We start from the raw sequence: 23,244 nt of genomic DNA, 5'->3' as shown, positions 1-23,244 counted from the left end.
CCAGATGGATAGCAATCAGTTCACCGCCGCATGCGCGATCTGGGGAATACTGTCTGTGCCCACCCCCATCGTGGGAGTGTTTGGATGGATTACGGTAGCAGCGACAGCGGGGCCCAGCGACGGAGGAGCCAAGAGCTTAGTGGATTTAAGGTGTGGCATGTTCTGGGTGGCCCCAGATTCTACTGCTTAGGCTTGCAGGCATCGTGCAGATCTGCCGGTGACTGCCGGGGTGGTGGCTTGCTGTGGCTGCTAACCGTTTTTTTCCTTCTTTTTTCTACTGCACAAAGCCTGTTGTACTGTATAGATACTATAATAACGCCACTAAGCCAGGCTAGGTCAGTCAGGCCTGCTAAATTTGGATGGATGTCCCTTCTTTTCTTTTCCGGGTTTCTTCTTCTGTCCGCTCTGAGCGGTCACCTGGACCTCGGGAGGATGGATACGAGAGTCGCAGTGTCGATCGTGTCCCACCCGCCCGCACCCAACACGAACTTTCCGCACCGCCAGAACACTGCGAGTCCAACGACTCCACACTCGTAAAGTGCCCTGTGCCCCGAACTAACGCGACCGACATTGGCTTACGGCCGGACTTGCCCAGCCAGACAGACAGCTTACCCCAGCTTCTCGGCAGCGTGAGTGCTGCCCGATTAGTTGGACGGACAACGTCCACTTCGCTCCCACCCCAGCCCCATCGTTAGTGGATGACGGCCGCCAAGGGCTCGTGGTGCCCTTTGACCCGTTCGGTGGATGAGCGAGACGAGACATCATACGTTGCGCTCACACGGTTCCCTTGAGGAATGTGTACACTACATAGAAGCTGGGGTCGTGGGTGGAGAGGAGGAGGTGCAGTTGCATTATATAAAGATGGGCTGCCGCTGCTCGATATGTTTGGTTTGGAGGACATCATCACCACCATCTTCATTAATATCTATCCATCTCCCTCGCTAGGACACCAAGTTTCTCAACTCTCACTCCAACTCCAAGCCAACCCAATAACCCACCACCAAACCACCTTCAAAATGCTCGCCAACATCCTCAGCATCTTCACCCTGGCCACCGCCGCCACCGCCGTCACTGGTAAGCCTCGCCCACACCCACCTGCAATAATCTATACGTACATATACAACTAACACAAACACCACCACAGTCTCCTACGACACAGGCTACGACGACGCAGGCCGCTCCATGACGGCCGTCTCGTGCTCCGACGGCGCCAACGGCCTCATCACGCGCTACGGCTGGCAGACGCAGGGCGCCATCCCGCGCTTCCCCCACGTCGGCGGCGCCGCCCAGATCGCCGGCTGGAACTCGGCCCAGTGCGGCACCTGCTGGCAGCTGAGCTACGGCGGCCGCGCCATCAACGTCCTGGCCATCGACCACGCCGCCGCCGGCTTCAACATCGCCCAGGCCGCCATGAACGAGCTGACCAACGGCCAGGCCGCCGCCCTCGGCCGCGTCGAGGCCACCGCCGTCCAGGTCCCCGTCTCGGACTGTGGCCTGTAGGTGCGGGCTGCGCCGTACGGGAGGATTAATGAGTGGTTTTGATGGGATGTCACGACGAGGAGGAGGAGGAGAGAAAAGATGGGAGGATGGAGATGGTCCTATGCATGAACTGGCGTTTTCGCTCTGTGCTCTCCCCCCTTTGGGATGATCTAATGATGGTATATATGATAATGTTTTGTCACATAGTAATGCATATTGAAGGCGCGAACTAAGCCTTGGATTCTGACAACACCGCTGTGCCCTACTTGCTGTGACCAGAGGAAACCAGGTCTTGATTTCATCCCGGTCTCGGAATCTGATAGCCGAGAGGAAAGACTAAGATGGTGGTCACGTTGCAGGCAACTCCAACGTCCCTTCGTCAGCACTAACGCAGACGCTCACGTCTTTCACTCGAAGCCAATGAAATGCCGTCGAAATCATCTCTTCACCATTTAAGGATCTGGTAAATGGCGAGAGCATCTCGCTTGCTGAGCCCTGCCTCAGATACACACAGCGTTTCTCCAGGTAACTCTTTTTCCTCTTCTGTCTGATGTCTTGGCCATGAGGTCTGATACATGGAAAAATTCCTTAATAAGATGTCATTCTACGGGAGAGTGTCCCATGAAAGGGATTCTTGTGCAAACATGAATCGTCCTATATGAGGGCATCCCACAGAAAGTTGGGAAAGGGACATCTTGGCCGCATAACAGACACCTGAGCAGAGGCCATGCCATGCCATCTCATCTCAGCCCAGAGCTTATTCAAGCACGCGCTGCACGAACTCGACGATATCGAGGAGCATGTCGGCAGAAAACTCATGCCCAACACCCGCATACGTCTCGAAGCGGACGGGCCCGATACCAAGGGCAGGAAGGAACCCGGCCGCCTCCTCGCCCTTGGAGACGTCGACCTTTGCGTCGTCCTGACCGTGGCACAATATGGCCGGGGTGCCACCACTCCCGCGCACCACAGACCCAGTCCGGCCCCCGGGTACCTCGATCTCATCTCGCAGCCACCCCAGGGCTGCAGTTACCGGTGCTCCAGTGTCACTGCTGCCGCCGCCTGGCGACACCGCGTCACAGCCAGGGGAGGCCGACCTGTCAAAGGGGTCAAAGCCCACTTCCTCGCCTCCAAAACTGCTAGCCGTCACCAGACCCATCTCATCATCACCATCATCATCAACCTCACCACCACCCAACAGCCCCCTCATCTGAAGCACATAAGGCAACCACCCACACATCCCAACCACCCCACCCAGCCCGTCCCCCTCCCACAACAACGAAGCAACAAGACTAACCGCACACCCCTGGCTGATCCCGCCGAGGACGACGTTGCGCGCCCCGCCACCAACAACCCCCGCCTCCCGCGCGACCAGGTCGTGCAGGTAGGCGACCGCCCGCCCCATCCCGCCCGTCTGCAGGCCCGCGTCATATGAGCCGCCCACCGCGTCGCCGGACCCCGCCCCTCCCAGGTGCCAGTCGTCGAACCACTGCCGGACGACGCTGCGCCTGTACACGGTGGCGCGCCCCCTCGGCGCCGTGGGGAAGACGAAGCGGGCGTGGGGCAGGGCCTGGGCGAGCGTTGTCGTCGTCGTGGCACGGGGGGGCAGGGGCGGCGGCACTTGGTCCGCGGGGAGGCAGTCTCGTCCTTTCCGGCCGTGGTGGGGGCTGGTGTTGGTTTCTGGTGGTGGTGTGCTGCTGGCGCTGGCGCTGGTGTTTTCGGTGCCTCTTGCGGCGGCTGGGGCCAGGGGGGTGTTGAGGAGCGCGGGGCCGAAGGTGGCTGCGCTCCCGCCGCGGCCGTGGAGGAGGATCAGGGTGTGCTTGTGTACGCCTGACGTTGGCTCGTGTACGAGGGGCTTTGGGTGGGTGTCTCCCACGGGCATTGTGGTACGTAGGTAGGCGGCTGGGTCTCGTGCTTGGGCTGCATGTACCGTCACCGTGAACGATTGATGTCGTGACGGAACTTGTGTGGCTTGCCTGCCTCTCTGGTATCTGAGGGGGCGTTCTATGAACCACCTGCGTAGAGGTCTCCTCAAGGAGTTTACCAGTAAGAGGGTACTTTGCCTGGGTGTAAGATCTGATGTCCTAGCAGGGTGTCATGTCGAGGTCGTCGGGTTGGAAGTTCATCCACCGTAGCTCAGTATGAGATCGAGGATCGATGCGGTGTACGCGTAGCAAATGCCCGAGAAGACCTCGTCGATGTTCCAGGATTGCCGTACCACAGGAGACCCGACGGAAGGCAGTACGGACGGGATGTCAGAGACGTTGTTTGCTGATCCGAGCCCGTGGTATCGTCCAACAAGACGTGCGGGTAGTGGTTTGGATGGCGCGGTGAGTTGAATTGTCAGGCAGTACAAGCGAGTCTCCTGGACCGAGCCGCTGGGTTTTCCGGTAGCACTATCTCCTCCCTAGCCCTCTGCTCTTCCAGTATCACGGACCAACGGACCATCCATCCCGACTGGCTGAAGGACCAAGACCAACGTCGTGATTGAAGAAGCGAGCCGAGTGTCGCGATGATGCTTGTCGGGCAGATTGAGTCTGCTCTGTGTGTGTTATACTGCCTGTGTGCTTCATTCGACACGCCGGTAGCAGAGGCACACAGGTATCACGTGGGAATTCGTGAATATTTTCTGCAGTGTTTGCTACCGTTGAACGCAGACCAAAAGAAAGGTCGTGATATGCGGGCTACTGCCTTGTGCAGCGAGTCGGAACGGGCAGGGGTGGTTCTGCTAATCTGCCCCAGACTCACACTGGCCAATCAGCGGGCAGCACCACCCCATGCCGAACCCCAGATGACCGTGGCACGGTGTCACAAGCTCCCCTAGTTCTTGGACCCTGGCAAGCCTGGCATCACCCAGCCCGCCTGACGACGACTCCTGTTGCACTGCCATCCACCCTTTCGTAGGCCGCTGCAAACAATGCTCCCTCCCCCCTCGAGTCTCAACCCGGCCACCCACTCGATCCATCCTTCACTCATGTAGAACCACACCGACGTCACACTCTGCATCCTGAGGATCAGAACAAACACACGACCAACCACCAGACGAAGAAGAATGTCTCCCTCGATCCGCGCGGCGCTGGCCTACGCCGGCAACCTCGTGTCGCAGGTGCCCCTCCTCGGCGACATCGCCAACCCCATCGCGGGCCTGCTCGAGCCAGTCATCGACGGCGTCAGCCAGGCGATAGTACCGGCGGCGTCGTCGAACAGCAAGGGCTACAGCGGCGGCTACGTTGGCGACGTCACACCCTACGAGCCCCTGAGCGGCGCCCCCTCGTGCCCCATCGACGGGCCCCTGAGCTGCCACAACAACACGCCGGTCGCGGGCGACCAGTCGTGCTGCTTCGTCTACCCGGGCGGCCGGATGCTCCTCACCCAGTTCTGGGACCGCGAGGTGCACGCCGGAGGCGCAGAGGAGGACTGGACGCTACACGGGCTATGGTGAGCCGGCCACAAACCCGTCCCCCCTCGGGAGAAGAAGACTGACTGACTGACTGGCGTCGGCCCACCCACCACACAGGCCCGACCTCTGCGACGGCTCCTACGACGCGTACTGCAACATGGCCCCGCACTACAACAACATCACCGACATCCTGGCGGCGCACGGGCAGGACGAGCTGCTGGCCTTCATGGACCGGTACTGGGTCGCCAACAGGGGCAGCAACGCGCACCTGTGGTCGCACGAGTACAACAAGCACGCGACGTGCATCAACACGCTGAGCCCAAGGTGCTACTCCTCCCCCTCCTCCCCCTCTGGCGACACCACCCCCGCGGTGGGCCGCGAGGTGGTCGACTACTTCTCGCGCGCGGCGGGGCTCTTCCGCATGCTCGACACGTACACGGCGCTCTCGCTGGCGGGCATCGAGCCCAGCCCCCGCACGCACTACCCGCTCGAGGACGTGCGGCGCATCCTGGAGCAGTTCAGCGGCGGGAAGGTGGTGCTGCGGTGCGGGGGCCGCCGGCGCGACGAGCTGCACGAGGCGTGGTACGTGTACTTTGTGCAGGGCAGCCTGCAGACGGGCCAGTTCGTGCCCGCGCAGGACTATGGGAAGCACGGGGACGCCAACAACTGTGTGCCTTGGGTCAAGTACCTGCCCAAGATACACAGGAGGTAGGTGGGTGGGTGGTTAATGGTGTCGAACGTCACTGGGCTGGGTTTTGATCGCGATGGGGATTTTTTGTCTCCGGCTTTGGGTGGGTGTCTGGCGTTGGATTGGGGGGACTGTCTGGGCTGCTGGGCTGGGTAGTTGGCTTACATGGTTACATTGTTACTTGGTTTGGGATGGATGCCCGTCGCGGCAGGGTAGATCATGATGGTCTTGGGAGGATCCATCTCGAATCCGAGTCTCGCTCCTTCCACACTGAGGGCTCTGCATGGCATGACCTGACTGATGCCCTTCTCTTTCCATGTGACTTCGAAGCCGTCGTCGTCGTCACAACTCAACTTGACGTTCACCGCCGTGACCACGGCGGATGCAGCCACGGGAATGCTTCGCAACTACGCCACACACCAGGCCGAGGTCCGTCAAAATTCGACACTGAGAAACCTCCAAAAAAAAAAAAAAAAAAAACCAATTGCCGCTAATTATTTTTCTTCCTAAAAAAAGAGGCCCCGTTGGCATGTGTATCTCGCCAACTCCAGACAGCACACAACTCACAGGCCGGCCGGCCCCACCATCGGCAGAGCCCATCCAACCTTGGCCCGCGCCACCGGCCGGAAACGGACAGATGCCCCGCCCACACATACAACGCCCCGGGGGACAGAGCACGCATCCGTGCCCTGGCCCGTAGTCAGTCCTCTTGACATATGTAGTGCATGTCACGGCATGCACGCGACAGCTCTTGTTCCGTCCCAGGTTCGGCCCAACCCACCCCGCAGCGGCGGCCCGGAACCTTGGGCGTAGTATGACAAGCAGATCAGCAGCAGCAGCACTTTGACCCCCCCCCCCCCGGGGGGGATGCGTCCGCACCTCCCGGATCGGTACAACTCCCCCGGGGCCAAGAGTGGTCGAGGTCAAAACACAACATACATCTGTGCGCCGAGGTTCTTCCCTTTCGGAGGCGGCTCGGCGCTCGTGTGCTGCTGCTCTCTCGGATTGGTCTTGGGTTTGTCGCGGGAAAAGAAGGGAACGACGAGCCCGGGTCATCATCTCGATGGCGTGGCTCGGAGGCAACAGGCGCCAGCCAGCCAACAATAGCCAGCCTGCCGGGCGTGTGTGTTGTGTAAAGACAAAGGGCGCTCGGAGGTAGACTTAGACTACACCTTTTTCTGGTACCACCACCACCACCACCAGCAGCATCGGGCTTCCGCTCCGGATAAGCGGATATCCACCCACAGCCTCGTCTCCCCCTGCCCTGCCCTGCCCTGCTATTTTATTCCCCGACGGGCTGACTGGAGAGCAGAAAGCAGCCTGCTGTGGGACGGGGTAGTGTAGATCAACCAGGCAACTAGGTAGGTAGGTAGGGTTGTTGTAAAAATAAACCAGAGCGCCAGCCAATATATGGCCCTCTCACTGGCTGGAACCTCCCCCAACACGTGCTGGTGAAACCCGGGCCTGACAGAGCTGCGATCTCAGCCTCGTCGGGCGGGCTGTTGTGTTGTACCCGTACATACATACATACATACATGCTACTGTGCCATGTACGTGCCTGGCAGTTGGCAGCCTAGGTGATATACGGAGTAGTGCCTACCTACCACGGGTACGGGGGACAGAAGAGCAACCCGTACGTGTGTATGTGCGTACGTAGGATCCGGCACCTGGGGCTGTCAAACGCGTGGTTAGCGCCACGGCCTGCCCGGCAGTCGCAGCGGACCCGCCTGCCTGTCTGCCTGTCTGTCTGGCCGTAGCGACCCCGCGCGTCTGAACTCGAACGATGGGAGGAGATAGATGCTAGTGTAGTTAGTCGCTAAGTTCTGGCACGGGTCCAATGTGCGGGAACGTCGCCGCACAACGGTTCTCTGCGCACGACCGTTGATCACCGCGTGGACATGCTCGAACAGGAAGGGCCGAGGCTGGCTGGCTGACGAAAGCAGCAGAACCAGACAAAGGGCGAAAAAAAAAAAAAAAAAACGTGCTGTCCGTGTGTGTATCAGTGCGTGCACGCGACAGACAGCGGGATTTGTGCTGACTGCCAGAACTGCCCGAGTTAGTGACTGGCATTGCATGACATGCGGGCATTGCGTCGGCCCCCGGTCCGGGTGGGTTTCATCTCCCAGCCCTCCAGCCCTTTTCCCAGCAGCCGGGCACGCTGGCACGCTGTGCCTGTCATGTCAGCATGTTGGCTTGTCTTCTTGGGGATCGTCGTCGCAGCCGGGCCCGGGAGGACTAGCCAGTTTGGGCGACCGACCAGCCCCTGCCTGCTCTGTCCTTCAAGTTCCTCACACTGGCAGGGCGAATCCGATCCAATCACCCCTCTCATAACCTTGGTACGCGGGAAGTCTGATTGACGAGCGAACGACCCAACCGGTATAGCTGCGAAGAGGCAGGCAGGACGCAACGCAACGGGCGGGTTCCAGAATCATCAGACGAGGTTTTGGATAGCCCTACCTGCCCTCCCTCCCTCCCTGCCTTATCGTTTATCCGGGGCGGTGGAAAAAGAAAGAACCCCCAGACTAAAAGGCTATTTTTGAGACGGCTTCCTCGAACTTCCATTCTGGAATTCTTCGTCCCAACTTCTCGAGTGCTATCTATCTACCTGGAGAACTTTCAGCCGGCCAAGGGTCGAGGGCTTGCTTTGTCGTCGGTGATCGGCCGTCGCAGGGTCGCCTGTTCGCCCTTGTCCGCCTGAGGGTATCCATCCTGCCGTCCCCTTCACCGAAGATCGAAAACCTGAACAGGTGACGTGGGCTGCTTGCTCGCTTGCCTGCCTGCCTGCGCCCGCCTCCTCCATCTTGGGGGAGCCTGGGGAGGGGGGCGGGGCCTGGTTTGGTGACTTGGGATGATTTTTTAACCCGACGGATCGGCGGGAGGGAGGAGGAGGAGGAGCAAGCACGAGTCGTGGGTTACTTGCTTGTGTTTCCGGGGGCGTGCCGTCATCGATGAGTGCCGCCGCTCACAATGAGCTGTAGTGTAGATCTGACCCTGACCAGGCCTGGGCCTTGTGTGGTCGTTGGTTCAATTTTACTCACTCAATCACTCCGGCTTGCTTGTTTCATCTTTCAGTGCTGTGTGCTCCTCTTGTAATAAATCGCTGGACTCAACTGGCAACTGGGCGACTTCTTGAGCACGGCCCATGTGACCTGAACAGAGCGGGGAGCCCGTCAGCACCTGCAGGAGGGCCTGCATGAGTAGGGGAGGGGCTACCAGTAGTGCGATGATGGCTGCCCAGCCTGCGCTCTTCAACTGGCCGGGCCACGGGAGGAACCAAAAAGGTGGGTGACGTGGTGACGTGGGTGGGCAGGTGGGTTGGAGGTGTGGAAGGTTTTGGAAGCATCAATGGAAGCATTGCCCGTCCCAGGATGCTGGCTGTGCCACTAACGAATGCGACCGGCCGTGTTGGGCAAGGTCGCCGTCTTTTGCCCTTTTCTGCCCCATCTCAAAACAACTCAGAAATCACCTGTTGTTTTGACAACCCATCTGCCCATTCTTTGCCATGCACACTGCTGGCCTGATGGGGGCTAGCTGGTTGTATGATCAATGCTTGCCACGCTGCCGCGCCGCACCACCTAAGGTCCACCTTGCACTCACTTCTGCCGACGCCACTGCTGCTTCTTCCTCCTGTTATGTCATGCCCGCCCGGCAGAGGTGCATACCTACGTCGGCACATTGCTAGCTGCGGCCGTGGGCTGTGTGCGTGGTGGTGTCACCAGCGCCAACCTATGCATGCACGGGCGCTCAGGCTGAGCTGAACCGAGGCCTGCATGCAGTGCTTGAGGGCGAGAAGAAGCCCTACAGTAGTGCCACAGAACCAGCCTACCAACCTGCCCATCCGAGTCCCGGAGAATGGAACCCACAAGAAGAACTCTCACCAGATCAGGACAGATTTTGCTTGTACTATAAGCAGCCTGGGTGATGAATATAGGCAGGCAGGCAGGGCATACGTGGACCGTCGCATACAGGCCCATCCCCGGGTCCCTGGGGGGCAAAACCTCGGTTCCTGAAGACGCTGGAATTCTTAATAATACACCTATTAGTGCACTGTAGACGCAACAGCAGCCAGGCGCCTGTTTCGTAATGGCTGTCGGCCTCGGCTTCGCGCATATTAATCAAACCACCTCATCTTTCTTTTCCACCCTCTTCCCAGCCCTACCAGGGGCAGGTGTGCCAGAAGATGAGTTGTCTACGGGGCTATTCGTCATCACCACCACGGCATAACGTTCCGAATGCGTACGGACGGGCGGGCTAGGCTGGTTATGACAGTGCACGACAGCTTACTATTGTTGTAGGCACGTAGCACGAGGGTGACCTTTTGAGGCGCATAGCTTTCTTAGTCTTACACTGTATCTGTTTATTACCTCGGCACGGCGAGTTGAGGTGGTACAAGGACGGACAGACGGACGGACCTCGCTGGACAGGACAGAACAGGCGCAGCGCCAGCAGGCCACTGGCAGGTCGGGGTACAGCGCAGGATGGTCAGGTGCTTGCTCGGAGGGGCAGAGTGGGAACAGGCAGCCTGGGCGGGCGGTTCGTGTCGCTGCTGCAATGCAAGGGCCCAATCCTGCATTTGCGCTGCAGCACGAGGTGATGACGATCCCCTGACGATTGAAAGAGAAGGCTCTTGCACATGCCACGGGATCGTGGGCTACACATCAGTCAACAGCCTCGTCCCTCCCTCATCTTGGTTGTGGGCTGCTTGGCTTCAGCTCGGCAGCAGCACCGCAGCAGCCAGTTCCTCTCACTGTGCGACTCCACCGAGACAGCAGGTCGAAAATGCCATGCGGTGTGCGGAGCCAATCACAGACACAGGCTGAAGTTAAGCCCCCACCTGGGGCAGAGTCAGTCTCTAACAGAAGTGACGTATACTTATCTCGGACAGCCAAACAGCTGCTGCATACAGGCTCTCAAGTGACCTCTGCCCTGTTAGCCGATGCCTTCGGGTTCCGAGAGTGCGGAATAGGGCCCCTGGTAGCAAAAAGTCTAAAAGTACAGTAACAGCGTGAACCCCAGAATACAACGTTACCCTACCCGCCCGCCCACCACGCTGCGCAGATGCAAGATGAGTGAGGATGAGTGACAGGCACACACGAGATTACGATCGAGAGCAGCACTCGATGATAGTTGCCCGACTGGGAGGGACCTGAAGCAGTGCATGGCAGGCATTCATTCTCAATCAAACCATCACTCTCCGCCACTCTGGTGCAGCCGGGGCTTGGAATTGAACCAACCAAACTGCCTCCCTCGGGCTTCTTTTATTTCTGGAACGTCCAAAAACGAAACAGAATTCAATGCACGGGTACCTGAGTCTCGTCCCAACTATCATCAATTGAGTTCCAAAATGCCGACGGGACCACCGGGGGCTCGGTCGGACTCGAGGACCCTGGGGTAGGAGGCGGCGTTTGATGGATGATTGACGATTGATTGATGCTTACTGACTGACTGGTTGACTGACCGACCGAGCGACAGGATAAGGATCGTGAAATGACGGTGAGGCCTTGGAGATGTGTGATGCGACGGACATGCACGCACGGGCAAGACCGACTTGGCCTGGCTGGCTTGTAACTGGGCGGGCCGTGTCTTTATTCAGCCCGCAGGGCAAAGCCACGCGAGCACCAGGCCATGGATGAGACAGACAGCAGACGACGAGATGTGCTGGATGGTAGCAAAGAGTGTAGATACGGGGTAAGCTGATATTCTACAGTAGAGTGCTCAATTGATGCTTGGTTGGGTCTGCGCCACCGTCGTACATACAACACGATACAGCACTGACTGACTGACTGACTGACTGACTGACTGACAGCGGACACACTGTGTGAGCCTGTTGCTGATGATCTTGCTGATGACCCTGCCTTTGGACCTGGGCAGGCTACCTAAGGAAATCCCCCACCGCCCCTGGTCCCTGCCTCCCCCCCCTTCCCTGGATGCTGGGCCGCTGGCTGGCCGCTTCACCCAATGTCCATGCAGCTCCGACCTGGGGGAAGGCGCTCATCCCGGTCCGGCTGGGCTCGGCTAGGCTCAGCTGGGTGCTAGCGTGTCCTCCCCCATCCGTAGCCCCTTCCCATCTTCCGCACTTCCACTTCTCCTCATTTTCCCGCCCACTGCCACTGCCAGACTGCCTGAGCTGCACCGGCTCTCCTCACTGGCTGGCTGTGTGCATCTCCTCCCTCTTGCTCCTAAATTGGCAGGCCGCTGCCGGGCTCTCTTTACCCCCCCATCCCCCCAGTCTTTCGCCTCGACTCGTTTCGCCTCGCCTGACCAACAACTGACTGACAGTCCTGTCTGCTCTACTCTTTCTTCCTCCTCATCAACACCACCAGAACCACCTCTCTCTCTGATATTTGCTGCTGTTGGGGTTTTTCTTTTCCTTTTTCTTCCACGCCTCTCACCATAGCCTGAATATAAACCTCCCTCTCGTGACGCCCTTTTTGTGTGCGTCTCGCCTGGCCTGCACTGCACTGCAGCCTGCACACGCGACCGACCCGACCAGCCGTTGGACCCGTTGGAACCGCTCCCCCGGATTGTCTCCCCCGCGATTTCGAATTTGGGTTCCCAAAACCACTCACACAAACCTTCGACGGCCCGATTACGATCCCTCCTTCCTGCATGAACCCCAGCTGTGCGCAACCACTTCGCTGCCTCACCTGCACGCCATCTTCGCATTGAGCAATAGCCAGCCCGCTTGCTTTTTTTTCGACACGTCGGATGCCCTCAGCACCAGGGGCCGCGGAGGTTCTCATCACAGGCCGTCTGCCACGAGGTCTCCCGACTCCTCCCCAGGAGCCGCCGCAGTAATCTGCCTGCCCTCACCCGCCGACCGATCCACCGACGAGCGGCGGAATTCCACTTCAGTCGTGCTCACCTCGACTCGACTCGACTCACCGACGCCGATAGAAAATTAGCGTCAATTACACCAACCTTCTAACCCTCTCACAATGACCTCAGGCACAATGACGACCGCCGTCAAGAGAGCCTGTGACGCCTGTCACCGTCGCAAGGTCAAATGCGACGGTGTCAACCCCTGCCGCAACTGCCACACGGCCCAGCTCGGCTGCACGTACCACGCGATCCCTCAGAAGAAGGGCCCAAAGGGCTCGAGAGCAAAGGTTATCAGCGAGTTGCGTGAGACCCAACGCCAGACCAGCCTTTCTGCACAGGTCCAGAACCGCATGAATGGTGTGAATGCTCCTCCAGCCGTCCCGACGCTCGCCCCCACCCCGGGGCTTCTGACCAGCGATATTGTCAAGGAGTGCATCGAATTCTTCTTCGCTAACATGTACCCAAACATGCCCGTCCTCAGCCGACAGCGCCTCGAGCAGCAGGCTGTGTACATGGAGCAGAGCCTGGATACCTACTGCCTGCTGGCTGCGCTATCTGCCTTCATGATGATTCAGCCCGGCATGTCCATCCCAGGCGACGCGTACGGACTCGACAGCATGCCCGGTGCAAACATCGTGTCCAGCACAGTTCTCCTGGAGGAAGCAATCCGTGTCCGCAAGGGATTCGACTACACGGAAAACCCCACTCTCAACACCCTCTGCACGAGCTACTTCCTCTTTGCTTGTTTCTCCGGCCTCGAGATGCACGAGAAGGCCTGGTTCCATCTGCGGGAAGCCGCAACCATGATTCACATAATCGGGATGAACAAGGAGGAGACTTACATCCAGTTCGACGAGGTCGAGTCTTCGCGGAGGAGACGCCTCTACTGGCTGTTCTTTGTAACGGAAAGGTGGGTCTTTCACCGTCTCATTTCCCTGCCCACTTTACACTCACTAATTTGGGACCTGCAGGGCCTATGCATTGCAAAGAAACAGGCCGGTGACATTACAGGCCACCATCAACTCGCCGTCACTGGCTGATGACCCAACAGACCACATGGCGCACCAGCTCAACAGCTTCATTCACCTCTCCAGCCTGTTTAGGCCATTTGATGATTCCCTTCTCGGGATGTGGAGCAAGAACCGCGGCAACTGGCCCACTGCTTACCTGAACAACCTGCATAAGCAGCTAACGGACATCATCCCCGCTTTTCACAGCTACGGCGACTCGCAGCTGCACGACCTCAGGAATAACCAGCAATGGCTCAAGACGATGCTGTGGCAATTGAACAGCAACGGTGCCCACAACGAGGATCAAATCTTCCAACAGTACTCCTCCAACATGGCAAGCCAACTGCTCGCCGGCATCTCGTCCATGCCCCAGCAAAACTCCGAGAGCCTGAATGTCTCCTTCGTACGTTCAAGTAGCCCCTGGAATCTATCCTGTTGTGTCGCTAATTTATAAAACAGTTGACAAAGCTCCTGGATGTTGCTTGCTCACTGACAGACGTGCTTGCATTGTACCCTGCTTCTAGGGATCCATTCTCACCCGGCCCACGCGAACAGCTTAACCCACTTCTGAACGTCCTGACAGTGCTCCGAAACGGCGATTACCGCTTCGTTCCTTTGCTCATCAGCAAGATCAACGAGACACTGCCAAAGCTCGCCAGCCCGATGCTTCAGAATGTGCCAGACAATGTCGCCACCAAAGCTTGCAACATGGATATTTTCGATGGCTTTGGCAACGCCGGCATGGCCCAACCCCCGGTGATGATGGACGACTATGAGAAGAAGTACACGCCGCGCATGGATGAAACACCAGTAGACTCCGGCAGCTCGCAAGGAGGATCGACATCTTCCAACCACGAGTTGAACTCGCCCTTCATGAGCTCACCGCCAGCCACGTCACCGGGCGGGGAGTATTCACACGGCCTGGGGGAGAACAGCTATGGCTCAATGTCGGGGATGATGATGAATCAGATGGGCGCCTCGTCGTCAATGAACGGACCACCACCTGTCACCAACCCGCCACAAACGCCGCATACGCAACACCAGCCCCAACAGTCGATCTCGTCGATGCAAAACATCAACACGCACATGCAACACGATATGCCACAACACGGCATGCCACTCGAACACACCCCGAACATGGGTGTCGACCACCAAAATCACAACTTCGGGCAACAGTTCAACAACGGCATCGCATACATGAACGCCATGTCTCAGGGCATGAACACGAACAACCTCGTGAGCCGACAAGGACCGGCCCGCACAAACAGCTTCGCCATGGGCCCGAACCACCCGAATCAACAAACACTACGCACGGTGGCCGACTTCCAAGCCTTACAGAGGGCAAACTCAGACATGAGTACCATGAGCTCACTAGGCCTGAATAATGGCCTGGGGGTCGAAATGGATTTCATGCGGTAGCGTCGCGTACCAGCCAGACTTCTTTTCCCCTGGCCTGGCACAACGCTTCGGCGGCATTGACCTCTATGTCTTTTGCATCCAGCGATTATTCATTGTTACTATTTCTTCTTTTCTCTTCTTTCGCCCGATTTATGGGTTCCAATTTTGATTCGGATGGATGGCACGCATGATATATGACAAATGTTATCGAGACCAAAAAAGAGGCGGAAAAATTTGGACATATGCTACACCCTGGCACAACTCATCATGCCGATGACAGCACACCAGGAAATCTGGGGGAGGAGCCTTTGTATTTGTGCGCTTGAATTGCGTCGTCTATGGATCGGACGGGACGGGACGGAAAGACCTGACTTTTTGTTGGCACCATGGTGTTTTGGGAGCGTTGAATAAGTGCGGCCTTGTTTTGTTTCTAAAATGGCTGCTGCGGTTGGACAGCAGTCCTCTATGAGCTGGCAGTCTCTGTGTTGCATGTCTGCCTGCCTGTCTGCCTGTCTACGCTACTGGTACGAGCGAGTTGGGTGCGAGCTGGTGCTGCCATGCACCATGCACCCCGGGGTGGATATCTGGGCCCCGCCCGGTTGAACTGGAAGTTTATACGTTAGCTCCTCAACTCTGGAATGAAAGAAGAAAAGAACGTTTACACCTACTGCTGCTACTGCTCTGTGCCTTTTTTTGCACCAATCAAAGAATGAATTTGATATGCTATGCACGGGCAATGGTTCATACGTACGTGATGTGTGTGTGGGGGGGAGTGGATGACAGATTGAGGGGTGTTCATGGCTTGTCGTGCGGCCAGGGTGCGGTGCCCCATGTAAGTAATTAATGTGGCTTGCCACTACCCCGATCTCATCGGGCCTTTTCGTTAATTGACTGACAGACGGCCTTCAAGTTTACCTACTTGCCTACCTAGGTAGGCAGTTCGCCCACTAAGTATGCAAGACAGACGTTTCACGTGTCCTGTCGTGGCGCCCAGGATGATGAGCACCAAGAGTCTGGTCTCGACATGCAGCACCCCACAGTACAGCAACCAACACGCACCTCGAGATTAAAGTTGGCCGTTCCCCTTGTCTCAAGTGCCTATTCCGTGCAAGGAGGTAGGTAGGTAGCAGCAGGCAAGTAAAAAGTCTGGGGAAAACAAACCCAATCCTTCAGCCAGGGGGCAGTGAGTAAAATACCCCACGAGCCGCGATTGGTTCCAACAACCACCCACCCCACCCCCACGAACATGCATAAACCAGGGTGGGTACTGTTCAACAACAGTATGTACATACGCCAAACGGCCCTCGTGCTTCCTCCCCGATGGCTCGGGTTCCCCAACATGGTATGCAGGCCCGTCTGCTCGACCACTCTGCTTGAGTGGGTGACAGCCTTGAGCGGGCTCAACTCGGCCTGTTCCTGTCTGTCTGTCTGTCTGTCTGCCTGCCTGTGCTGTGATCGTCGACGTCCGTGTACAAACAAAGGAGAATTACAAATCTGCGGCCTGCCGAGGCAAGGCCATCATTATCACCGAGAGCATCGAGATGGGTTGGGCCCAGCTCCCGGAGAAAACCAACAGCAGGCAGTAGCAAACTAACTCGTCACGATTCGGACCTAAACTTTGCCCTGAGCGAGTGGTAACAAACCCCCAGTCACGGAAGAACAAGAAAGAACCGCCAAAGAAAGGCAGGTACTGAGCAACAGATCACCCCCAGCCATCATGCTCCTCCCCAGCTGCCTTAACCCGCACGTGGTTGGCCAAAAGTAACACGCAAAGACAGGCAGACCCTCACCGACCAGCCAACACAAGACTCGGGGTGCCTGTCTAGTCTGGGCCAAGCTCCCTGCCAAACATATCAACGAGGCGCGGGCCGGGCGTGACCCTCCTGTACCCGCACATACCAGCCACGAAGCCGAACTCATGGTCGTTCCTGCACGGCACGAGCGCGTCCATGTCCTCGCCCCCGAAGATCTCTAGGTAGGACCCTTCCCCAGCCCACTCGTCCTGCCCCATCGCCCGCTCAAAGATCGCATCCGCCACGGCGGCCACGCTGCCTCCGCGGTCGAGATAGTTCCGGGTCACGGGCGGCCACTCGCTCGCGACATCCCGCAGGAAACGGAGCAGCGACGCCTCCGTGGGCAGCCTGCCATCGCGCAGGCAGCTGGCGAAGTGGTCAAACATGTTGGCGAACCCCTGCCGCATCGACTTGTTCGTCCGCAGGTTCTGCCGGACCCGCTCCGGGAGGTGCACCAGGAGATCCTCGTTCCACGACACCCAGCCCGGGCCGGTATCGTCCATGGACGTGCACAGGCCGTCGTGCTCGACCTCCGCGACGGCGAGCAGCGCCTGTCGCATCCGCGGGCTCAGGAACCCGCCGGTGCACTGCCCGCACGTGCAGCCATATTTGTACCGCAGCGCCTTTCGGATGCCGGCCACGTCGAGCTGGGACCGCGACCGCCGGGCCTCGGCGTCGGTGAACGAGGAGATGGCATCGATCGCCCCTTGGCTCAGGCCCGAGAGGTCAGGGAGGGTCGTCTGCTCTAGGGCGGCCAGGCACGCGGTGCTCGAGGCGCGGAAGCCTTGGAGCCTGTCGGATTCGATCCAGGTTAGGTCTCCGAAGGACCGCCGCGTTCTCCCGAGTTCGAGCTGATCCCGGATGGCTTCCAGAGGTGTGTGTCCCGGTTTGTTTCGCATTGCCGCCAGGCGGGGGACCTTGGATATCAGGAAGCGGACCACCTCTGGTTTCCATGACACTGCGGCGATATGGAGGAGAGTGTTGGCATTTTCGTCAACTACCTCCCACTGCTCGTCGTCGAAATCTTCCGGGAACGTCTTGGTGAGCTCCTCGATATACGTTGCCGGCTCGACGTCCTTGTCGAACAGTCTTTGGAAGATTCGACCCATTTCGTCAGAGAGCGTGTCACCGGCCGCTCGATCCTCCGAGCACTTCGCGTCGTTGGCGATCGCTAGCTGTCGGGACGGATGGCCCTGGGAGTCTGTCCAGGCGAGCCATGACGACGTGCCGACTCTCCGAAACCCCAAAGAATGCCAGAATGCCAGGGCACCTTCCATTGCGGCGTGCTGAGCCTCTTTCATCTCCGCAGAGCCTTCCTGTAGATGGCGAAGCTCGGCCCATAGGAATCCCGGGCGAATGAGGGCGAAAAAGCCCACCTTGTCCGAGACCTTCTTCCTCGTCCTCTCCAGGATTGCATTGACTAGTTTCGCGCCGATGCCGCGTCGTCGATGAGCTGCGTCAACGCTTATTTCCTCAAAGAGGAGGAGGTCGCCACGGTCGAGCTCTTTGCCCCAGACCCCGGTTCCCTTGTTGACTTCGTGCTCGTAGAATTCGGGGTTGAGACGTCCATACCTGTCGAATAGGTCAAATGCCAGGTCATGCGTCTCCCGCGTAGGCTCATCCATTTCGGTCCAGAAGGAGTCGCAGATCCTGCGGCGCCTGATCAGCTTTGCAGTGCAGCTGCCGATCCGCTGTTTCTTCCGGCGAGAGCTTGTCGGCAGTGTGGCAAGGCCATCGAGCTCTTCGAACCAGGGGAACTCGTCTTCAATATCCGAGTCTTCAAAGTCTTCACTGTCATGTTCATCCTCGTCGCTTTGGTCGTCACCAAGCTCAACATCGTCATCCCTGCCACCAATTTCATAATGTCAGACAGGGGATTTATTCAGTTGCAACGGCAGTATGGGCAGGGCTCACTGATCCTGCTCATCGAAACTGCCCTCCCTTGATGAGCCTGTTGTATTTGCCGGGGCCGCAGGACCCGCTGCATCGCCGTGCAGGGCAGACTGCTGTCCGCCAGCAAGACCGGGCTCTGCTGATGTGGAAGAGCCGTGGACTGAACCGTCGGGACCAGGCGGATTCTCACTAGCAGTGTTCCCAGTCGCTGGTTGCGGTGGTGGGTCTACTATGCCTACGCTGAGCAAGAATTGCCGCCGTTCTTCCTGCAGTACCGCAAGAGGCTTGGGGTCATTCCGTTCCGCCTTCTTGGCCGAACGGAGAGAGACGGTGATTTCAAGGCCCTGGTGGTTTTCTGACAACTGGTGAGCTTCAGGCTGCTCTGTTGCAGTGCTCTCAGGGGCTGCTGTCTTGGCCGATTTGGCACTGCGACGTGCTCCTTCTCCCACGGAGCCGACACGTCGGTGACGCTTGGGAGTCATCTTGGGAATTGGAATTGGGTATTTGTGGGGATAGCCCACGAAGAGCAGACGGCAGAAAGAAACAAGGTTGGGAAATGAAGATTTTAGGAACGAAGTTGGTAGGCGTTTGTCAATGCAGATGGGTGGTTGAGGTTGTTGGAAAGAAGGTGGGGGCGATGGAAATGGAAAGGACGTGCTGAGACAAGGTTGGAGCTTCCCTGATTGCACATTTGTCAATGCCGTGGTAGAGACGTGCCCAAAGACGTGCCGAGGCGCGTTGCAAGGTTACTTACTTTGACCTACAGTACCAGGACGGGAGGCAGCAGAGCTCCCCTGTCAACATGATGGAACCTTGGCTCCTGTCAAATACGTCGTTTGATTGCCAGGCGTCACTGCTGGTGCAAACGACCATGGGCAACATTACAACTCCCAGCAAGTGCAGACCCAGTGGCATGCCAGTGTGCACGCCTTTTCTAGAGGCAACATCTAAGCCCCTCCGTGGTGGTAGACACATCAGTGGACAGCCTGTGGACACGGGCTTTAGAACCTTTGCAATGGCCTTGAATGCTTTCCAAATCATCACAGGAATGCGTGCCTTCCACCTTCCACTTGAAGCACCCGAGATCTTTTACTAGGCCATATGATTTCCCTGGTTAAAATGAATTTTTGTCTGGCCTTTGTTAGTATCAAAACTGATTTTGGCTGAATGGGCTGTGGCCATATCATAGATCATGGCCATGTTCAGGACATCTTGCTTCAGTAGAACCTACCTAGTATTTCCATGGGTCAGTAGTGACCTGGACACAGACGATAGCTTGAGGACCTTGGGGTGCTAGTGATCTCATTGATAGATGTGTCATGGCCTTGACCTGTTCTGGCTCTGCTCCATCCTCGCTTGTACTTCTCCATAACCGTGACCTTTACTCCTTCTGGGGCTTGCAGCGATGACCACCAACGAGAAAGGTGCACCATGAGGGTAACGTGTTGCCCAAGACTTGGTACAATCTATGGCAATCCCATATTGTGCTTCCACTCCGCAATCTTCTCCATCTCAGCACCTATCTCCTCGTCATCAGGGCGCAGATGATCGGCTAGACGGATGGCATCCTCAGCAAATTGGACATCGTCACCGGCCAGTCGGTATCCCTTTGCCCAACAGTAATAGATCGTGGCCTTCCGATCGTCGGTTGGGGTCCAACCTGTGCCCAGTGTTTCTCCGACTTGCAAGGCGTCGGTGCATTTATTGGTCAGGTGTGACACCCAGGACTTCGTGATGCGGTTCACATCACCACTGCTTGGGTCTGCCTCTATCATGGAGAGGTAGACTCGGATCCTGCTGATCTCAACTTGGAAGGCCACATCGCTGAGGTGGTCCGTAAAGTCCTTGCCTGCGGTCTGAATGAACGTAGGCCACGCCTTGCGATTCGCCTGGGCCAGAAGGGCCATCTGTGCAGTGTTCCAAGCCTTCAGCGCGGGCTTGTATTTGTTCTCGAGGTAAAGCTGGTCCCCAAGACTCTGCAAGTTGATGACCTTGTCTATGAGCTTGCTCGGTGGGGAGGTCAGAGGTCGCTCGCTGTTCATCTGTGCAACCATGGACTTTGCAACGTCCTCATCGATCTTCCCGGAGAGTTTCACGTCCTCGAAACCTTGGAACTTTTTGAGGTACGGCCCCAGAAGCTTTTCCTGAAGAAACGGAATGTCAGCACAGTGGGTTTCGGCCCATAATAGGCAAGAAGAGTGTGGATCGGGGCAGGTAAAAGGATCGATATGGTATCTTAACATACCAGATTCTTGGTATTCTTGAGAAAACCCGGGCATTCAGTCTCTTCAAAAGGGTTGTGGATGCAGATTTGATGCTTGGATTGACCAACAAAGCGGCGGGAATAGGTGTCCAAAAGAGCGAAGTTGGTGGCGAAGATCCGCAGGTCGCGCTGCAGTATGATGGCGTCTATTTCGGATTCACCAAAGTCGCTCTGATCTCCAGGAAACTCGATTATGTGCTCCATGACCGTAATGTTCCTGAATCGGTATACACTCTCGCGACCCGAGGCGATTACAGCGATCTGTGACGAACGGGACGAACGGGACGGACGGGACGAACGGGACGAACGGGAGAAGGGGTATATGAGGGGGCTGCGGTTCCTCGCACTGATCTTGATGCGGATGAACTGGTTGCCCTCGAGGAAGACTTGCTTCGCCTCTTGGTAGATTTGCTTGTTGGCAAACAAGATGTTGAGCTCGACCTTGCGTGCCATGATCTGGAGCCGAATTTCCTTACTATCGTCAGTAAGATGATGGTGGAATGGGCCTTGCACTCCCCAGTCGCACAGAATTGCATGATAGATCATGTTGCGAATCTCCCTTGGGAGGTGGAGCAATCGGAAGGGTTGATCTTCAGACATATTGCCCTCAACAGATAGCCCGAAGAGGGCTGCGATGTCGAAGAGTTGGAAAGGGTTGCTGAGCGGCCTCATGACATGCGTTGATGCTTGGGGGTGTCGGTGTCAATGACCTTGATGTTTGTTTGTTGTTTGTTGTTGACGGTCGGCTGCTGGGTCGGACGCCGCACCCCGCGGCGATTTAAGTATTGCAAAGCTTGGGCATTCACTTCTTCAGTGAATGGCTTTGGCGCGTCTTGCCATGGTGGGTGATCCAGCAGCTTGGGCCATGTTTTGGTGTTGCGTTTGGACTGATCAAGCTGGGTTCCCAACGGTTCACTCCAAGCTGTTACTTGTCAAAGTTACTATATAATCCACATCCAGCAGCTGCATGGATGAGCACAACATTCAGTACAATTTGCCGAGACACATGTATACTAGGCACCTGAATAGAAGCTTACCTAGGTACTGCAGCCAGTGACTGCACACTGCATGACTGGGTATCTTTGCTCAAGCGATGCACCATGCAAATGAAGAGATAGTCATGGGGTGATCTCTCCAGCAAAATAGGCTACTACTTCTCAGTGATAATTTTGTGATAATCTCCAAGTAAGTGATGGGTTGTGTGCAAAACTAAATTTTAGGCTTCTTGCACTCATGCCTGGTTTTGTATGCCATTTCTGTAAGCGCTGAAGACTCTGGAGTCATTGAAAGATTTTTTGGGCATGCTTTGTGTCAAACAAATGATTTCTAAATGTTTCCAAATGTGCTGAGACCTGTGGGCAACGACTGTTGCTAGGTATGACAACAGCTGTCATATCGTTGCTTGCTGTGACCTATTTTGAGGCCAACATTGCAAGTACTACAGAATTATGTGAACGACCATTTTCAACTCGATAGACATGTGAGATGATATTCAGGTCTGCTCTACGATAGAGGTCGACCTGGGCAATTCAAGTTCATGTATGCTGTAGGATCTAGAAGGACAAAACAAATAGCCTTAGCCATTTCTTGAAGAATGCTCTTAATCTTTAAGAGCACTTGGCTTCACATATCATCACCCATGGGGTCCAAATTCCGGTATGTCTTAGCCAATGAAAGAAAATCTAGTTGTATTTGTCGGTCGCACGCAGGCTGCAGAGGCCTTTGCCTTCCGGGGTCAAGCTCCTCTTCATTGGGATGACATCTGTGGTTTAACGGAAGTGGTAGTCGGCCGGAGTGGCTGCCGGAACAAGCATTTCTGTCTCATGAATTCGAAGCAGTGTGGGAGATGGGAGATCAGGAGAATTATCTCCCTAATGACCCGTTTTGTACCCAGGCCATATTGTGCATGTGCCTGGAATTGATGCCATGTTCGTGGGCCGCATCAAATGCTGCTGACGAAGATAGAAGCATCTTAATACTTCACAGTAGCATAAAGAGGACGCGTCAATAAATACGGAGACAAGTCCCAGTCTCCTACCTGTACTGCTTCTCCGTCCCTGCAGACGGCTCCAGTCGTACAAACTCGAAACAGGGGAATCAAGCCAGCCTGAGTGACCTCCGCCCAAGCACACCGGCAAGGGCGGCATAAGTCACTGCCCAGGTGTGCAGGTCATCCCACCTCAAGCAAAAAGCATGTGTACAACATCGAAGCCCGCAGAAACCCACATTGCCTTGGAATACCCCATATTCCACTGTGAGCATCGATCGAGATGAGGTAGGCAGCAAGGATTCTGGGACATGGTGCATGGCCGATCAGCCGTTGACCTTACCGGAAACAGGCATAGCGCTGTCTGATGATGCAGAGCGCATGGTGCGGTATTGCGTAGGCTGACGATGGCAGGGCGGCTCGAGTAGGGCAGGCCCAGACCCCAAAGGCCAAGGGTCCTGTTCCCCACTCACATCGGGCCCGAAGCCTTTGACGTCAGCCCTCGAGAGAT

General features: G+C 56.9%; 6 protein-coding genes across 6 annotated transcripts; 3 read left to right on the top strand and 3 right to left on the bottom strand.

The window, feature by feature from the left end:
* Positions 1-204: 204 nt before the first annotated feature.
* KVR01_008949 (uncharacterized protein) lies at positions 205-2,735 on the top strand. Its single transcript, XM_044792604.1, has 2 exons — positions 205-1,074; positions 1,145-2,735. Exons 1-2 carry the CDS (start codon positions 795-797, stop codon positions 1,498-1,500), a joined length of 636 nt encoding a protein of 211 aa, XP_044641451.1. The 5' UTR covers positions 205-794; the 3' UTR covers positions 1,501-2,735.
* Positions 2,237-4,144, bottom strand: KVR01_008944 (uncharacterized protein; the record flags this gene model as incomplete). The annotated part of the gene is made up of 1 exon (XM_044791443.1): positions 2,237-4,144. Exon 1 carries the CDS (start codon positions 3,359-3,361, stop codon positions 2,237-2,239), a length of 1,125 nt encoding a protein of 374 aa, XP_044641446.1. The 5' UTR covers positions 3,362-4,144.
* A 14-nt stretch (positions 4,145-4,158) lies between these two features.
* On the top strand, positions 4,159-6,027 carry KVR01_009614 (uncharacterized protein). Its single transcript, XM_044781958.1, has 2 exons — positions 4,159-4,917; positions 4,997-6,027. The coding sequence occupies exons 1-2, from the start codon at positions 4,532-4,534 to the stop codon at positions 5,589-5,591; spliced, it is 981 nt and encodes a 326-aa protein (XP_044642116.1). The 5' UTR covers positions 4,159-4,531; the 3' UTR covers positions 5,592-6,027.
* Positions 6,028-11,646: 5,619 nt separating this feature from the next.
* KVR01_009495 (uncharacterized protein) lies at positions 11,647-15,464 on the top strand. The gene is made up of 3 exons (XM_044787399.1): positions 11,647-13,299; positions 13,361-13,802; positions 13,859-15,464. The coding sequence occupies exons 1-3, from the start codon at positions 12,506-12,508 to the stop codon at positions 14,816-14,818; spliced, it is 2,196 nt and encodes a 731-aa protein (XP_044641997.1). The 5' UTR covers positions 11,647-12,505; the 3' UTR covers positions 14,819-15,464.
* Positions 15,465-16,619: 1,155 nt separating this feature from the next.
* KVR01_009330 (uncharacterized protein) lies at positions 16,620-18,965 on the bottom strand (the record flags this gene model as incomplete). Its single annotated transcript, XM_044789309.1, has 2 exons — positions 16,620-18,435; positions 18,505-18,965. 2 exons carry the CDS (start codon positions 18,963-18,965, stop codon positions 16,620-16,622), a joined length of 2,277 nt encoding a protein of 758 aa, XP_044641832.1.
* A 984-nt stretch (positions 18,966-19,949) lies between these two features.
* On the bottom strand, positions 19,950-21,418 carry KVR01_009424 (uncharacterized protein; the record flags this gene model as incomplete). The annotated part of the gene is made up of 2 exons (XM_044781807.1): positions 19,950-20,627; positions 20,729-21,418. The coding sequence occupies 2 exons, from the start codon at positions 21,416-21,418 to the stop codon at positions 19,950-19,952; spliced, it is 1,368 nt and encodes a 455-aa protein (XP_044641926.1).
* Positions 21,419-23,244: the final 1,826 nt, after the last annotated feature.

Source organism: Diaporthe batatas, assembly GCF_019321695.1.
Source record: "Diaporthe batatas strain CRI 302-4 chromosome Unknown Contig00011, whole genome shotgun sequence".
In the NCBI taxonomy this organism is placed as follows: Eukaryota; Fungi; Ascomycota; class Sordariomycetes; order Diaporthales; family Diaporthaceae; genus Diaporthe; species Diaporthe batatas.
Note: the sequence above shows the minus strand (reverse complement) of the source record. Positions and strands in the feature narration are given on the sequence as shown.